Source organism: Astatotilapia calliptera, chromosome 14, assembly GCF_964374335.1.
Source record: "Astatotilapia calliptera chromosome 14, fAstCal68.1, whole genome shotgun sequence".
NCBI lineage: Eukaryota > Metazoa > Chordata > Actinopteri > Cichliformes > Cichlidae > Astatotilapia > Astatotilapia calliptera.
In genome coordinates this window covers 6,294,058-6,312,242 of record NC_137435.1, presented here as the reverse complement: position 1 = coordinate 6,312,242, position 18,185 = coordinate 6,294,058, and the positions used below count along the sequence as shown (strand labels likewise).

Genomic DNA, 18,185 nt, shown 5'->3' with positions numbered 1-18,185 from the left:
CTTAGAGTACACACCTCTACGGTTCTGTTTTATGATATCAGGTTTCTGTGTGTACCAGAGGTAATTTATTCATACATACAGCTCTATTTCAAAAGAATTCTGTTGCACACAAACTACAAAATGCACTATAACAAACATCATTGTACATCATGTATTGAGTATGAATTTAATCAGGTCTACCATAAATAGAATGAGGACCATAGAATGAATCACCACCCTGTAGAATGGATACTCATTGGTTCATCATTTTGGTTTTTCCTTGCACAGCTGCACACAAATGCATTCTCAGTCTTTTTCTTTCAAGTGCCACTCCTCGGCAGGGGCAAAGGTTATTTGCATCACGTTACTCCAAAGTAAACACAGTGATGCAGGGCTGGGTGTGGTACCCTGTTCTACCCCTCCCTCACTGCTTGTATAAAATAAGGCATCTGGGTGGTATTAGTGTTCGGTGAAGTTCTCCTGTTTTGTTCTGCTCGCCCATCTTACTGACTGCAGCCATGTTTGTTGCTCCTCCTGGCTATCAGCCAATCTATAGCCCGGTAAGTATCTGCACGCACTGATACCCACAAAAATATGTTTTTTTCTATTAGGTCTTAAACAAGCGTCATTGTTTTTGTTCTGTTAATAACAATAATATTTGAGCCTGTGGCACTGTGTGAATTTTATGCTGAGAAGATGTAATAAATTGTCCTTAGGTTCTCATAGTTTCATTACCATTACAGGATTTTGCAAATGTATTAACTCAAAAGTGCAATCACATACTTTGTTAGAGAATTCAGATAATATCACAATGGAAGGTCGGCCGTTTTTGTAAGGAGAAACCAAAAAAGTGACACCACAAAATGATAGCAAAGACTTAGTATTTTTAGTTGGATCTTCTTTTTAGTTATTCAGTTTTTTCCAGTGGTTCCCAAAAATGACACGTTTTAAGTGAGGGACATTAATGAAGGCATGAGATTAGGAAAGTTTATAACACTTAGAACAGGAGTAAGTAAACAACGTTCTAATTGTCCATAGTACTGGTCACGGTTCTTAGTAGAAGGATAGACTAAACAATCTGACCCATAAGGAAGTATAGGTCAGGATATACAGCTAAATTCAATTCATTTGTATTTATATAGTTCTAAATCACGACAGCTGTCGCTTCAAGACCCAGCCAGGCCCTAATAATCAGATAGCCCCCTGTGATCAAGCACTTGGGGAGGAAAAACTCCCTTTTAAGAGGAATAAACCTCCAGCAGAACCAGGCTCGGGCACCCATCCACCATGACTGTTTATGGGTGAGGGGACAAAGACAGGGCAGAACATTAACTGGAAGTGAGTCATAGATTAATAATGACTAGCGATAACATTCAAAGTTGTGCATAAACACACAAAGAAAGAAACGCGCAGTGCATTATGGAAAGTCCCCAGCAGAATAGGCCTATTGCACCATAACTAAGGGAGAGTTCAGGGTCACCTGTTTCAGCCCTTTTGTTGAACATGGCTTGTTAATAGATTGATTAATCATATTTAAGACTTGTCCACTGTGGTGTATACTGAGGTAAAAATACAAAAATTATGTATTTTTCCAAAGAATTATGGAAGACAGTGTATATAATACATGGACTGTGTGTGTTTTGCCATGCCCAGTAACAGAGAGAGAGGCCAAACTGAGAGAGTAAGAACTGTTGTGAAATAAGATAAACACTAGACAGATTCACAATGCTGTCCATACTACCCAGGCCTTTGTATAAATATTGAAATGCTGGGCCTCTTTTGGCTTCATTGAAACAAATAATACATTTACAGATTTGGTACAAACCAAATAGAAAAGCCTGATTAATATTTTACATGCATCAAATATTATTGTACATTAAATCCTAATTTGACATTTAACTAGTAACTACACTAATAATATATACAAATATATTATGATTGTTCAAAATAACACTAGAGTACTGTAATTAATCACTGCAAAGTAATTTGTAACTTGATTTAATCATAATGTGACTGACATTTGGACTATGAAGTGCGTACATTCCACAGTGTTGCTGTGTTACAGTTACTTAATATTTTGTCCCTGGCACAGGACATACCCTATCTAGGGCCTATTAATGGAGGGCTGAGGGAAGGAACATCCATCTATATCCAGGGGACCATTCCCAAGCACATCACCAGGTGAGGGGAAGACATAAACTCGTGACCCTATACACTTTACAGAAAATTTGTTATAGTCAATAACTGTTAAACAGTTTTGTCTGTTTCCAAGGTGGTTGTCTTTAGCTATGATTTATCATTTATATCCAAGAGGCAGCAGTGATTCAGGATCATAGTCCATTAACGGGCAGAGTAAAAACTGCACATACCTCACTGTGTCAACATATTAAGCTCTTTTTTTTCTTTTTCTTTTTTACAACAGTTACAGTTTCCTAATCTTATCTGCTTTCTTTCTTTCTTTCTTTTCATTGGCAGGTTCTTTATCAACCTGATTTGTGGAGAATCTGAATCCAGCGACATTGCCCTACACTTCAACCCTCGATTTGATGGCAGGGACAAGGTGGTCTTCAACACCTGTCAGAATGGATCCTGGGGGTCAGAGGACAAGATTCACAAAATGGCTTTTAGAAAGGGAGAGCATTTTGAAATGGTCATCATCGTTACTTTGCAGGGCTACCAGGTCAGGACAAACTGTTGTACAGACAATGAAAACAAATTCTATGTATGTAAAAATGTAAAAATCTATTCATGTAAAAGCTGTAAATGAAGACTCAATAAATGGTTTATTCTCAGTATAATATAATTGTAAGGTATTATAGTCAGTATGTGATCAGTTATATTATTACCACTTATGCTTCTTTTATTGATTTAATCCAACACAAATATGACATTATTCTGTTGCAGATTAAAGTAAATGGGATTGATTTCCATATTTTTCAACACCGCATCCCTATGGAGCAAGTTCGTGGGCTGCAGATTGCAGGAGATGTTTCCATCCAGACGATTAATTTTATTGGGGTGAGTCCTCAGCTCCGTGAATCTTCCGCATTGATGCTTCGGGCTTTGCTGGGAAAAATAAATTAAGTCAAAATTATCAAAAGTTTAGATTTAACAAGTCTGGCAGCTGTTGGCTAAGGATTTCTGCTTATGTGCCCAATAGGGCATGCATAGGTATCATGAAGGAATGGGAATAATTAAAAAAGAACGTGTTGCATCATATTCAGAAAAATCTTTTCTTTCATGTTTTGCTGGGTTTAAAAGTCATCTCTTTACAAATGTGAAATTAGCAGATGAATAAATATGTTTGTATGAATGAATGAATATGTATGTTTCTATCAATATGCCAGATTTCTCCTTGTATTTCAAACAACACAATCTTCTGTGTTTGATCATTATTATGGTCAACAGCACTTACTTTGTGAAGATTTTGTTTTTAATTCATTTTTCCCCCTATTTGATCTTTTTAGGGTGGAATGGGAGGAGGAATGGGAGTGAGTATATATATGTAATATCAAAATGATACAAATTAATTTACCACAGCTTTTTCATGATTACAGTCATTACCTGCTTTTCAACAGGGAGGATATCCAGGAGGTGGCATGGGGGTATGTTACTTTTGCTCAGATGTGATTTGCATTCTGTTTATTTAAATATTACTGTAGTGAGATAAAGTGTGCATATATTTAATTTGAACTGCACCGTGCTTCTTTTGACATCCAGGGAGGTTACCCAGGTGGCATGGGAGGAGGAATGGGAGTAAGTGTACTGAATATTGTATATTTTCTTTTGACAAGGCCACTGTAAGTTTTCAAATAACATGCTAGTACACACATCATTAAACAAACATGTTTGAACATTTCAGCCAGGAGGATATCCAGGAGGTGACATGGGGGTAAAAAATACTTTTATTCCTCAGATTTACATTTGCTATATTATAAAATGCAGGTCACACATATGTAACAGAATAAAGTAATTTTAAAATTTCTGATTGATTCCTTGCAGGATGGATATCCAGGAGGCATGGGAGGTGGAATGGGGGTATCGAATTATGCTATAACTTAAATAATCTGTACAAGCTGAATTTTTATGACAAAAATCTTAATTTAAGTTTCATTTATCTTTCATTTTCATTTTGTTTTTGTATTTCTTTTTATTATTATTAATATCATTATTATTATTATTTAAGGGCAACTTTCCAGGCTCAAATCTGCCGGTGAGAACAATGCACAAAAAAATCGACACGTTCTTTTTATACACAGTTCATATATATTCACATTTGCTAAACCTACTCATATTTTCTATCTACTAATCAGGGTATGAGTGGGCAGCCAGTCTACAACCCTGTAAGTAAAATTTGCATAACACTCAACTTTCAGTCCAGTCACTGACTCCACGGGTATTATATCGAAAGATTAAATCTGAAAATATGAGGTGAATTTAGTCAAATGAAGATGATTTGTTTAGAGAACATAAACAAGCTCACATGCTGAACTTTGTTTAATGAAAATGTTCAATTTTACCTTTTCTATTATTATGACTAAGAAAAGCATGTGGGTTGTGAAGCTTGAACTTTTGTTGGTTTCTGAAATGATGCATAACAAAGAAAGTTTGACAATCACTGTTTTGTACACCTCTTATTAGGCCACCTGTGTTACTGTGTAATACTGTAATATTCATATAAGATATCTCATTTTGTTTTTAAGCCTGTGCCCTACTCCAACATCATCCCAGGAGGGATGTTCCCTAAGAGGACCATCATCATCAGAGGCATGGTTCCCTATGGAGCACACAAGTGTGTGATTTTAAGACTACTTGCCGAAATCTCTAGTGCAGTACTAAAGTGCTAACATGAATGTTTAACGCTCATGGATGTGTGTTTCAGATTAAGGATCAACTTTTTGGTGAGCAGATCTCGAGACATTGCTTTCCACATGAATCCCAGAGTGAGGGAAGGAATTGTTGTAAGAAACAGTATGATTGGAGGAAACTGGGGCCAGGAGGAGAGAGAAATGAGCATGAATCCATTTATGGAGGGCCAGTACTTTGATGTAAGTAACATCAGTCACGCAGTCGTAATATCAAGTCCTTATGATGAATTTTAGAAGCAAATTTTAATGTGATTTTGGCAAATTCTAGAAAACTTTGTGTGTCAGCATTCAAAAGTTTTCCCTCTGTCCCTCAGATGTCAATCCGTTGTGGAAACCAGAGGTTTAAGGTGTTTGTGAACGGGCAGCACCTGTTTGACTTTTCCCATCGCTGGCAGTCCTTCAATGAGATCGACATGCTGGACATAGAAGGCGATGTGCAGATCTCCTACATCCATTTCTGATACCCCCCCTCCCCAAAAAATAAATAATTTTGTGCAACTTTCAAAACTATGTCACCCACAGAGTTGCTTATCTCAGTTTCTTACCTGCTTTGAGATCAGATATCTCAATAAGATCAAATGTCACCTCAGTATCTGCTGTATTGTTTATACCAGTTAACTGAATTAATAAATCATGAATCATTCATGAATTAATTGATTTATTTCTTATGCAAAGCTTCTTCAGTTCAAAGTCAAATGGTGGAGAGTCCCAGATTTAAGCTCTGTGGGAGTAACCCACCGAGAGGGACAATGGACCCCCTAATGATCCTCTACCTAATCGCCTGAACCAAGGTGTGAAAATGGGTGTGGATCACAATCAGCCAAGGTTTCAGGTGAGCTCATTGTAAAACCTGGCCCCACCCTATCATGTGATTTCCTGAGGTCAGATGGCCCAGGATGTGAGTGGGCATTAAGGCATCTGGGAAGGGATCTCAAAACTGGATTATAGATGGCAGACAGTTGGTGTCGTAAACCACTGCCTCTGTTCAAAGATGGTCGCTCACAGTGGACGTAAATGGCTTCTTTTACTCCTCTTTCAAACCATCTGACCAAAATGTGAACATTGGCATCCTCGAAAGAGAGACCTTTGTCCTTTAGATGCAGTTGGACCACCAAGTCTGAATAGTTTATATTAATGGGCCAATAGGTTCAACTATAGGAGCACGGGGGTGTGTTTAAATGAGACACAGACAGGAACGTGACTGGAAAGAACCAGTCTGCTTTAGTGAACCAAACCATAAGTTCTGACAACCACAGGGTTAAGGCACTTTACAGAATTGTGGAAAAGAAAATTACAAAAAATTAAAGAAAAGTAAAACCACACAAAACTACTAATATAGCACCCTGGCCAAGTGTTAGCTTTTAGCTCTCAATGTTGGGTGCACCCTGGTAACTGACTCCTTAACTTTTACAGAAAACAGATGACTCAAATTCAATGTCCATTCTAATGAAGATCTTACACACCATTCACATGTGGAAAATGTTCTACACGGCAGCTTATTATTCAGAGTCCTAAATAAAACTTGTTCAAGGGGTATAGTCCAAAAATTCCCAGGGTGCAAAAGAAATTAGGGATGAGAAAATTTCAGTCAGTGGTCTTTCATATAACCACCTGAGTGTGAAAGTGTGAGTGATACAGGCCTACCACACCGCAAGGTGCAGCAGATCATCAGGTGGAAAAGAAGGAAATCTCGGTCTCAGAAGAGGAATTCAAATACTAATTATGCTGTTCTAGCTATAATCCACAACTTAGGCTTGTGTTGAGATCATATTAGACATCAATTTGCAATTAAAATACTCAAATTTGCAAAAAAAAAACCCCACTTCTCTTATACAACCTATCCATTACCGCAATGTATTGTCAAAACATTTTTTTGTAAATTGCAAAATAAGCACTTTTCCAAAAACAATAGGAAAACATTAAAACTTACCAAGCAAATTATATAAAGTTATTGCATATGCAACAATTATTAATCAAAATAATTCAGATGAATTCAGTTATACAACAATAAGTTGTTCAAATAACTTTTGATTTGAACAAACAGACAAAAATTAACTGAGGCATACACAATATGTGCTCACCGATCTCAGTGCATCATGCTCTCATAGTGATGTGCGAATCATGAACGAATCGTTCAATACTCGAGAATCACTTTACTGACTCGTGAATCATGATTCACAAGCCCAACTGACTCGTTGACTGACTCATCCCTGTTACTGAAGCAAACTAATTTCATTAGTAGAAATATATCTAGCTCATAATTAAAATTGTGGAAAAAAACAACAACAACCAGTTTCTTAACAAAAACAGTTCTGCTCTGGACTGGACGAAAAAACCCTGAGTAAAAACCTCACATCAAGACAATAGCTCATCAGTTCACAGCATCGCTGTGCTAACATGCTAACAGCACATTTGAGCTACTCAAACATGCGGGGCTCTAAATGACATAACAGGGCAAGTTTTTTACTCTTTAATGACAGTAATATGATGTCTCAACGTGAATACAAATAAACATAAGTTGTACTTTAAGTGTTACCTCACTCCTGGAAGCAGAATGAGATGAACTTTCAGGCAGTTGATAACAAATTAGACTTAACAAGGCTAACAGTTTAGCTCCACACAGTGCTCTATAAAGTCACTGGAAAACTGTAGCATCCGACTATTTACTCACTGCCACTATTTTCAATATGGAACATCGCTGATAACCAGCGAACTTATGTGCAGCAGAATTTGTCGCAAACTTATATCTAGTACTTTTTCCAACTTAAAAACTTCAGTGTCTCAGCAAACAAAACACTGCAGCACAGCACTCTTTTCCACCCCCAAGCACACGACTACACATGCCTAGAAGCGGACACAGGGAGATCATTTTATGTGGGTTACAGATTATTGTCAAGGCCATTCCAATGACAAAATGATAAACTAAAGTAAATACCTAGAAAATAAGTGCATACTGTTGTGTCTTTCTCTTGGATTCTGTTATGTACAGCGCCAAACGCTGTCCCTGTAGAAAATCCTCAGACTCCTAAGTTATAGCAAAGATGTATACATTACATGAATCAGGACATGCACATGTAACAACTGTCAGTGAGGAAAGACTTGCTTTCTTAACACTATGACTCGCTCAGTGTACTTGAAGTGCAATTTATTTATTTATTTTTAAAGATGTATATTGGGAATACGTCTTTAGATGGAAAGCCAACAGATGCACAACCTCCTCCATGAAGTTCGTGTTTTGACACTTCTGACAATTTTAAGGTTAACGAAAAATAGGGTCAAGTTAAGGCAACCAAGCTAGGCATTCTTAACCTCTTCATAAACTTTCTTATTGTACGTATTAACATAGCCTTAAAAACAACAAGTTTTCTGATCAGATAATTCACTTTGTGTAAAACAGGCTCTGCTGCTTCTTTCTTCCAAGAATGGATGAAGTTTATTCTTATATAATTGTTTCCTTGGGTGTGACAGGTCCTCCATACAAGTGCTGACTCACTGTAAAGTTCAAGCTTTCGGGTTTAGTCTGGCAGTGTCTGAGCTGTTTTTACGAAGAGTTTTTTTGTTTTTTTTAGCTTAATTACTCTTTTGCATTCAGGTGGTTGAACAGAAATGGTGTGTTTGTTAGGAATTAATTTCTCTGATTCTGCTGCAGTGTGTGTGGGCATGTAGCATGGAATCTAGACCTCTTCACCCTCTTATTGATAAGAGTGTCCCCAACTGCTACAGCAAATGTAATTTTACACTCACTTGGCTCTGGATAGTGTAATAAAACTTCATAAGACAAGGTTGGCTTATAAGGCGTTTTTTCAACCCGTCATTTTATAAGAAAGGGGTTGAAAATAAAATATCAGTTCTTTATGTCCTTGGAATGAATTTGGCTGCTTGTTTATGAGTACGTCTGTGCAAACTATATATAGAGAGCCACATAAGGTTTCTTCTTGCTGTTAGAAGGAATCAGCGACGGGCTGGATTATGTTCTTTGTACTTGTACTGGGATAGCACACTTTGGCAGTGACCAGTCTTGTCATTTTTAAGAGTGAGTCTGTCACTGCCAGGGCATTTTCTTGGATCCATTCCTGTCCTCGAGCAGCTCAACAGTTGGAGTGCGATTGGGAGTGGAGTGGCATGATGACTGTAGAGGCAATGTGGCTGTGGAGAATGATACTGGCATGTCCAGGCTCTCCATGGAGTCAGAAAGGGTTCGGTTGGTTTCGTGCTGTGGACAGAGGACATAATGGTTGGGGTGGTGGACCTCCACTGTGGTCACAGACTCCAGGCCTTTCAAGCAGAGAGGGGATGAGCGTCCAGTGGGGTCACGACCACCAACGGCTCCAAGCTCCATGGAGGACTCGTCCATGTTCACGTATAGAATCTCATCTGGATCTTGTGGGTCTGGCAGATCCTCAAGGGCTTTTTCGAGCTCACAGCGCAGTGACTCGAATGATGGACGATCTTTTGGGCTGCAGAGGTAATTCCTTCCTACATAGATCTCTACTTTATTTAAAAAGACTTTTTGCACACATAACTACAAAGCACTCTATAAAAAAAGCATTTTACGTTATGTATTGAGTATGAATTTAATCAGGTCTACCAAGAAGACTTGAAAAATAGAATGAATCACCATCCTGTAGAATGGATACTCATTGCTCAATCATTTTGGTTTTTCCTTGCACAGCTGCACACAAACGCATTCTCTGGGTTTTTTTTTTTCACTCAAGTGCCACTCCTCTGCTGGGGCAAAGGTTATTTGAATCAGGTTCTTCCAAAACAAACACAGTGATGCAGGGCTGGGTGTAGTACCCTGATCTACTCCTCCCTCACTGCTTGTATAAAATAAGGCATCTGGGTGGTATTAGTGCTTGATCACAGGGAGTTATTCTCCTACTTTGTTCTGCTCGCCCATCTTACTGACTGCAGCCATGTTTGTTTCTCCTCCTGGCTATCAGCCAATCTATAGCCCGGTAAGTATCTGCACGCACTGATACCCACAAAAATATGTTTTTTCTATTAGGTCTTAAACAAGCGTCATTGTTTTTGTTCTGTTAATAACAATAATATTTGAGCCTGTGGCACTGTGTGAATTTTATGCTGAGAAGATGTAATAAATTGTCCTTAGGTTCTCATAGTTTCATTACCATTACAGGATTTTGCAATTTATGAACTGAAAACTGCAATCACTGAACATACTTTGTTAAAGAATTAAGATAATATCACAATGGAAGGTCGGCTGTTTTTGTAAGGAGAAACCCAAAAAGTGACACCACAAAGCAGTTCAGAGGAATCAAAAATGACTTAGTCTTTTCAGTTGGATCTTCATTTTAGTTATTCAGTTTTCTCCAGTGGTTCCCAAAGAATGACACATTTAAAGTGGGGGACATTAATGAAGGCACGAGATTAGGAAAGGTTACAATGCTTAGAACAGGATAAGTAAACAAAGTTCTATTTGACCATAGTACTGGTCACGGTTACTAGTAGAAGGATAGACTAACAATCTGTCAGATAATGAAGTGTAGGTCTGGATATATAGCTAAATTCAATTCAGTTGCATTTATTATAGTGCCAAATCATGACAGCTGTCGCTCAGCCAGGCCTCAACAATCAGATAGCCCTCTGTGATCAAGCACTTGGGAAGGATAAACTTCTTTTTAACAGGGATAAACCTCCAGCAGAACCAGGCTCAGGGACAGGCACAGGTGGATATAGACGAGGCGAAACAGTTGCTCAAAGTGAATCAGAGATGAATAGTAATCCTTGCTTTTATTTAAGCAGTATGGAAATATTAGTTGCTGAGAGGGACTGGAAAGAGAGACCATATTTCTCTGATAGTAGCAATTTAAAATCCTTCTACTCACCTACAAGGTACCATATAAACCCAATAGAGCCCTTTGCTCTCAGATGGCAGACTTATTTGTGATTTCTTGGGTATTTCAAGCCCCTCGTTTGTGGAGACAAGTGTTGTGCCAAGGTAGATATGCCCAACAGAATTTGTTTCCCCTGCACTGGGAGGATTTGCTGGGCAGGGAGAATGGATCCAATTGATTACGCCCGAATTAGAACCAACTAGACATGGAAGAAATTAGCTTTTTTAGTGAAAACGTGAAAAGTGAGTGTCATTACATTACCGTTCAGTTTATATGTTACAACAGAAAATTATATATTTATTGTTCTCTTGTGTTATCGAATGGGATTATTTCAATAAACTTTCAGATAACTGGCGATTATTATTTGTATCCTCTTGTAACTTTACTGTATAAAGAGCTAAAAGCTCCAACATTTCAGGAGTCATTATAAGAAGTGTTTGTGAACTAAAAATGAACAATTTGGGATACTGTTTGTCTGTGATTTGGACACATGCTAGGTAAGGTAATGTCTTTTTAAGTAATGGTTTAATCACGGCCACCTTAAAGACCTCTGTACATGGCATCTTAACAGAGACAGGCTGATCATATTTAAGACTTGTCCACTGTGGTGTATACAGTCAAAAATACAAAAATTGTGTATTCGTCCCAGCATTACGGTGGACAGTGTATATAATGTATGAACTGAATGTGTTTTGTCATGCCCAGTAACACACAGAGAGAGGCCAAACTGGGAGAGTAAGAACTGTTGCGAAATTAGATAAACACCAGTGTGTGAATGCGAGAGTGAATGAATAGTGGCATTGTAAAGCGCTTTGGGTGCCTTGAAAAGCGCTATATAAATCCAATCCATTATTATTATTATCATAGATAGATTCACAATGCTGTCCATACTGCCCAGGCTTTTGTATTAAATATTGAAATGCTGAGCCTCTGTTGGCTTCAAAAATGATTTCACTGAAACAAATAAAACAACAGATTTGGTACAAACCAAATTGTTTGGAAATGCCTGATTAATATTTACTAGAGTACTGTAATTAAGCACTGCAAAGTAATTTGATTTAGCTGATTTAATCATAACATGACTGACATTTGTAAGTGTACTTCATAGACTTGCATACAACACACAGTGTTGCTGTGTTATAGTTACTTAATATTTTGTCCATGGCACAGAACATACCCTATCTAGGGCCTATTTATGGAGGGCTGAGGGAAGGGATGTCCATCTATATCCAGGGGACCATTCCTAAGCACATCACCAGGTGAGTGGAAGACATAAACTTGTGACACTGTACACTTTGCAAGAAATTTATTATAGTTAATAGCTGTTAAATATATTTTGTCCATTCTCAAGGTGGTTATCATTAGTTATAAGGGGCTGGACAGCGTCAACGCGTTAACGTGCTAACCGCGCTAATGCGGTGAAACCATCCAGCCCCAGGCACGGGCGATCCGCGGTAACTCGTTAACGGAGATTTAATGCAGTTATGAAGTGAACATCATTTTAACGAGATTAACGCTGACAGCATTAATTTTATTTTCTCTTTCTTTCTTTTCATTGGCAGGTTCTTTATCAACCTGATTTGCGGAGAATATGAATCCAGCGACATTGCCCTACACTTCAACCCTCGATTTGATGGCTGGGACAAGGTGGTCTTCAACACCTGTCAGAATGGATCCTGGGGATTAGAGGAGAAGATTCACAGGATGCCTTTTCGAAAAGGAGAGCATTTTGAAATGGTCATCATTGTTAATTTTCAGGGCTATCAGGTCAGGTAAAACTGTTGTACAGACAATGCAAACCATTTCTCGTTTACTTTATCCTGTAAGTAAAGACTCAATAAATGGTTTATACTCACTATAATATAATTATAAGGTATTAGTTATAGTCAGTCAGTTATATTATTACCACTTATGCTTCTTTTACTTCTGTATTGATTTAATGCAACACCAATATGACATTATTCTGTTGCAGATTAAAGTAAATGGGATTGATTTCCATATTTTTCAACACCGCATCCCTATGGAGCAAGTTCGTGGGCTGCAGATTGCAGGAGATGTTTCCATCCAGACGATTAATTTTATTGGGGTGAGTCCTCAGCTCCGTGAATCTTCCGCATTGATGCTTCGGGCTTTGCTGGGAAAAATAAATTAAGTCAAAATTATCAAAAGTTTAGATTTAACAAGTCTGGCAGCTGTTGGCTAAGGATTTCTGCTTATGTGCCCAATAGGGCATGCATAGGTATCATGAAGGAATGGGAATAATTAAAAAAGAACGTGTTGCATCATATTCAGAAAAATCTTTTCTTTCATGTTTTGCTGGGTTTAAAAGTCATCTCTTTACAAATGTGAAATTAGCAGATGAATAAATATGTTTGTATGAATGAATGAATATGTATGTTTCTATCAATATGCCAGATTTCTCCTTGTATTTCAAACAACACAATCTTCTGTGTTTAATCATTATTATGGTCAACAGCACTTACTTTGTGAAGATTTTGTTTTTAATTCATTTTTTCCCTATTTGATCTTTTTAGGGTGGAATGGGAGGAGGAATGGGAGTGAGTATATATATGTAATATCAAAATGATACAAATTAATTTACCACAGCTTTTTCATGATTACAGTCATTACCTGCTTTTCAACAGGGAGGATATCCAGGAGGTGGCATGGGGGTATGTTACTTTTGCTGAAGCATGTTTTGCATTCTGTTTATTTAAATATTACTGTAGTGAGATAAAGTGTGCATATATTTAATTTGAACTGCACCGTGCTTCTTTTGACATCCAGGGAGGTTACCCAGGTGGCATGGGAGGAGGAATGGGAGTAAGTGTACTGAGTAATTGTACATTTGCTTTTGATAAGATCACTGTAATTTTTCAATTGCCACATTAGAATTCATATTATTCAACATTCATATTTGAACCTTTCAGCCAGGAGGATATCCAGAAGGTGGCATGGGGGTATGTTACTTTTGCTGAAGCATGTTTTGCATTCAGTTTCTTTAAATATTACTGGATCTGTAGTGAGAGGAAGTCTGCACATTTGAACTGCACTGTGTTTCTTTTGACTTCCAGGGAGGTTACCCAGGTGGCATGGGAGGAGGAATGGGAGTAAGTGTACTGAGTAACTGAACATTTGCTTTTGATAAGATCACTGTAATTTTTCAAGTGCCACATTAGTACCCAAATGGTAAAACATACATATTTGAACTTTTCAGCCAGGAGGATATCCAGGAGGTGGCATGGGGGTATGTTACTTTTACTGAAACATGTTTTACATTCAGATTCTTTAAATATTACTGGATCTGTAGTGAGAGGAAGTCTGCACATTTGAACTGCACTGTGTTTCTTTTGACTTCCAGGGAGGTTACCCAGGTGGCATGGGAGGAGGAATGGGAGTAAGTGTACTGAATATTGTATATTTTCTTTTGACAAGGCCACTGTAAGTTTTCAAATAACATGCTAGTACACACATCATTAAACAAACATGTTTGAACATTTCAGCCAGGAGGATATCCAGGAGGTGACATGGGGGTAAAAAAAAATACTTTTATTCCTCAGATTTACATTTGCTATATTATAAAATGCAGGTCACACATATGTAACAGAATAAAGTAATTTTAAAATTTCTGATTGATTCCTTGCAGGATGGATATCCAGGAGGCATGGGAGGTGGAATGGGGGTATTGAATTATGTTATAACTTAAATAATCTGTGCAAGCTGAATTTTTATGACAAAAATCTTAATTTAAGTTTCATTTATCTTTCATTTTCATTTTGTTTTTGTATTTCTTTTTATTATTATTAATATCATTATTATTATTATTTAAGGGCAACTTTCCAGGCTCAAATCTGCCGGTGAGAACAATGCACAAAAAAATCGACACGTTCTTTTTATACACAGTTCATATATATTCACATTTGCTAAACCTACTCATATTTTCTATCTACTAATCAGGGTATGAGTGGGCAGCCAGTCTACAACCCTGTAAGTAAAATTTGCATAACACTCAACTTTCAGTCCAGTCACTGACTCCACGGGTATTATATCGAAAGATTAAATCTGAAAATATGAGGTGAATTTAGTCAAATGAAGATGATTTGTTTAGAGAACATAAACAAGCTCACATGCTGAACTTTGTTTAATGAAAATGTTCAATTTTACCTTTTCTATTATTATGACTAAGAAAAGCATGTGGGTTGTGAAGCTTGAACTTTTGTTGGTTTCTGAAATGATGCATAACAAAGAAAGTTTGACAATCACTGTTTTGTACACCTCTTATGAGGCCACCTGTGTTACTGTGTAATACTGTAATATTCATATAAGATATCTCATTTTGTTTTTAAGCCTGTGCCCTACTCCAACATCATCCCAGGAGGGATGTTCCCTAAGAGGACCATCGTCATCAGAGGCATGGTTCCCTATGGAGCACACAAGTGTGTGATTTTAAGACTACTTGCCGAAATCTCTAGTGCAGTACTAAAGTGCTAACATGAATGTTTAACGCTCATGGATGTGTGTTTCAGATTAAGCATCAAGTTTTTGGTGAGCAGATCTCGAGATGTCGCTTTCCACATCCATCCGAGATTCAGGGAAGGAATTGTTGTAAGAAACAGTATGATTGGAGGAAACTGGGGCCAGGAGGAGAGAGAAATGAGCATGAATCCATTTATGGAGGGCCAGTACTTTGATGTAAGTAACATCAGTCACGCAGTCGTAATATCAAGTCCTTATGATGAATTTTAGAAGCAAATTTTAATGTGATTTTGGCAAATTCTAGAAAAATTTCTGTGTTAGCATTCAAAAGTTTTCCCTCTGTCCCTCAGATGTCAATCCGTTGTGGAAACCAGAGGTTTAAGGTGTTTGTGAACGGGCAGCACCTGTTTGACTTTTTCCATCGCTGGCAGTCCTTCAATGAGATCGACATGCTGGACATAGAAGGCGATGTGCAGATCTCCTACATCCATTTCTGATACCCCCCCTCCCCAAAAAATAAATAATTTTGTGCAACTTTCAAAACTATGTCACCCACAGAGTTGCTTATCTCAGTTTCTTACCTGCTTTGAGATCAGATATCTCAATAAGATCAAATGTCACCTCAGTATCTGCTGTATTGTTTATACCAGTTAACTGAATTAATAAATCATTAATGATTCATGAATTAATTGATTTATTTCTTATGCAAAGCTTCTTCAGTTCAAAGTCAAATGGTGGAGAGTCCCAGATTTAAGCTCTGTGGGAGTAACCCACCGAGAGGGACAATGGACCCCCTAATGATCCTCTACCTAATCGCCTGAACCAAGGTGTGAAAATGGGTGTGGATCACAATCAGCCAAGGTTTCAGGTGAGCTCATTGTAAAACCTGGCCCCACCCTATCATGTGATTTCCTGAGGTCAGATGGCCCAGGATGTGAGTGGGCATTAAGGCATCTGGGAAGGGATCTCAAAACTGGATTATAGATGGCAGACAGTTGGTGTCGTAAACCACTGCCTCTGTTCAAAGATGGTCGCTCACAGTGGACGTAAATGGCTTCTTTTACTCCTCTTTCAAACCATCTGACCAAAATGTGAACATTGGCATCCTCGAAAGAGTGACCTTTGTCCTTTAGATGCAGATGGACCACCAAGTCTGAATAGTTTATATTAATGGGCCAATAGGTTCAACTATAGGAGCACGGGGGTGTGTTTAAATGAGACACAGACAGGAACGTGACTGGAAAGAACCAGTCTGCTTTAGTGAACCAAACCATAAGTTCTGACAACCACAGGGTTAAGGCACTTTACAGAATTGTGGAAAAGAAAATTACAAAAAATTAAAGAAAAGTAAAACCACACAAAACTACTAATATAGCACCCTGGCCAAGTGTTAGCTTTTAGCTCTCAATGTTGGGTGCACCCTGGTAACTGACTCCTTAACTTTTACAGAAAACAGATGACTCAAATTCAATGTCCATTCTAATGAAGATCTTACACACCATTCACATGTGGAAAATGTTCTACACGGCAGCTTATTATTCAGAGTCCTAAATAAAACTTGTCAAGGGGTATAGTCCAAAAATTCCCAGGGTGCAAAAGAAATTAGGGATGAGAAAATTTCAGTCAGTGCTCTTTCATATAACCACCTGAGTGTGAAAGTGTGAGTGATACAGGCCTACCACACCGCAAGGCGCAGCAGATCATCAGGTGGAAAAGAAGGAAATCTCGGTCTCAGAAGAGGAATTCAAATACTAATTATGCTGTTCTAGCTATAATCCACAACTTAGGCTTGTGTTGAGATCATATTAGACATCAATTTGCAATTAAAATACTCAAATTTGCAAAAAAAAAAAACCCACTTCTCTTATACAACCTATCCATTACCGCAATGTATTGTCAAAACATTTTTTTGTAAATTGCAAAATAAGCACTTTTCCAAAAACAATAGGAAAACATTAAAACTTACCAAGCAAATTATATAAAGTTATTGCATATGCAACAATTATTAATCAAAATAATTCAGATGAATTCAGTTATACAACAATAAGTTGTTCAAATAACTTTTGATTTGAACAAACAGACAAAAATTAACTGAGGCATACACAATATGTGCTCACCGATCTCAGTGCATCATGCTCTCATAGTGATGTGCGAATCATGAACGAATCGTTCAATACTCGAGAATCACTTTACTGACTCGTGAATCATGATTCACAAGCCCAACTGACTCGTTGACTGACTCATCCCTGTTACTGAAGCAAACTAATTTTATTAGTAGAAATATATCTAGCTCATAATTAAAATTGTGGAAAAAAACAACAACAACCAGTTTCTTAACAAAAACAGTTCTGCTCTGGACTGGACGAAAAAACCCTGAGTAAAAACCTCACATCAAGACAATAGCTCATCAGTTCACAGCATCGCTGTGCTAACGTGCTAACAGCACATTTGAGCTACTCAAACATGCGGGGCTCTAAATGACATAACAGGGCAAGTTTTTTACTCTTTAATGACAGTAATATGATGTCTCAACGTGAATACAAATAAACATAAGTTGTACTTTAAGTGTTACCTCACTCCTGGAAGCAGAATGAGATGAACTTTCAGGCAGTTGATAACAAATTAGACTTAACAAGGCTAACAGTTTAGCTCCACACAGTGCTCTATAAAGTCACTGGAAAACTGTAGCATCCGACTATTTACTCACTGCCACTATTTTCAATATGGAACATCGCTGATAACCAGCGAACTTATGTGCAGCAGAATTTGTCGCAAACTTATATCTAGTACTTTTTCCAACTTAAAAACTTCAGTGTCTCAGCAAACAAAACACTGCAGCACAGCACTCTTTTCCACCCCCAAGCACACGACTACACATGCCTAGAAGCGGACACAGGGAGATCATTTTATGTGGGTTACAGATTATTGTCAAGGCCATTCCAATGACAAAATGATAAACTAAAGTAAATACCTAGAAAATAAGTGCATACTGTTGTGTCTTTCT

The 18,185-nt window shown here is 37.8% G+C and overlaps 1 protein-coding gene across 1 annotated transcript; it reads left to right on the top strand.

Annotated features, from left to right (window-relative positions):
• The first annotated feature begins 416 nt into the window (after positions 1–416).
• LOC113036982 (uncharacterized) lies at positions 417–15,860 on the top strand. The gene is made up of 32 exons (XM_080289081.1): positions 417–539; positions 2,072–2,160; positions 2,455–2,659; positions 2,884–2,997; positions 3,447–3,470; positions 3,558–3,584; positions 3,700–3,735; positions 3,842–3,871; positions 3,982–4,017; positions 4,166–4,192; positions 4,293–4,322; positions 4,683–4,771; positions 4,862–5,027; positions 5,162–5,302; positions 9,701–9,805; positions 11,876–11,964; positions 12,268–12,472; positions 12,678–12,791; positions 13,240–13,263; positions 13,351–13,377; positions 13,493–13,528; positions 13,636–13,665; positions 13,780–13,815; positions 13,923–13,952; positions 14,067–14,102; positions 14,209–14,238; positions 14,352–14,387; positions 14,536–14,562; positions 14,663–14,692; positions 15,053–15,141; positions 15,232–15,397; positions 15,532–15,860. Exons 1-32 carry the CDS (start codon positions 498–500, stop codon positions 15,676–15,678), a joined length of 2,313 nt encoding a protein of 770 aa, XP_080145207.1. The 5' UTR covers positions 417–497; the 3' UTR covers positions 15,679–15,860.
• Positions 15,861–18,185: the final 2,325 nt, after the last annotated feature.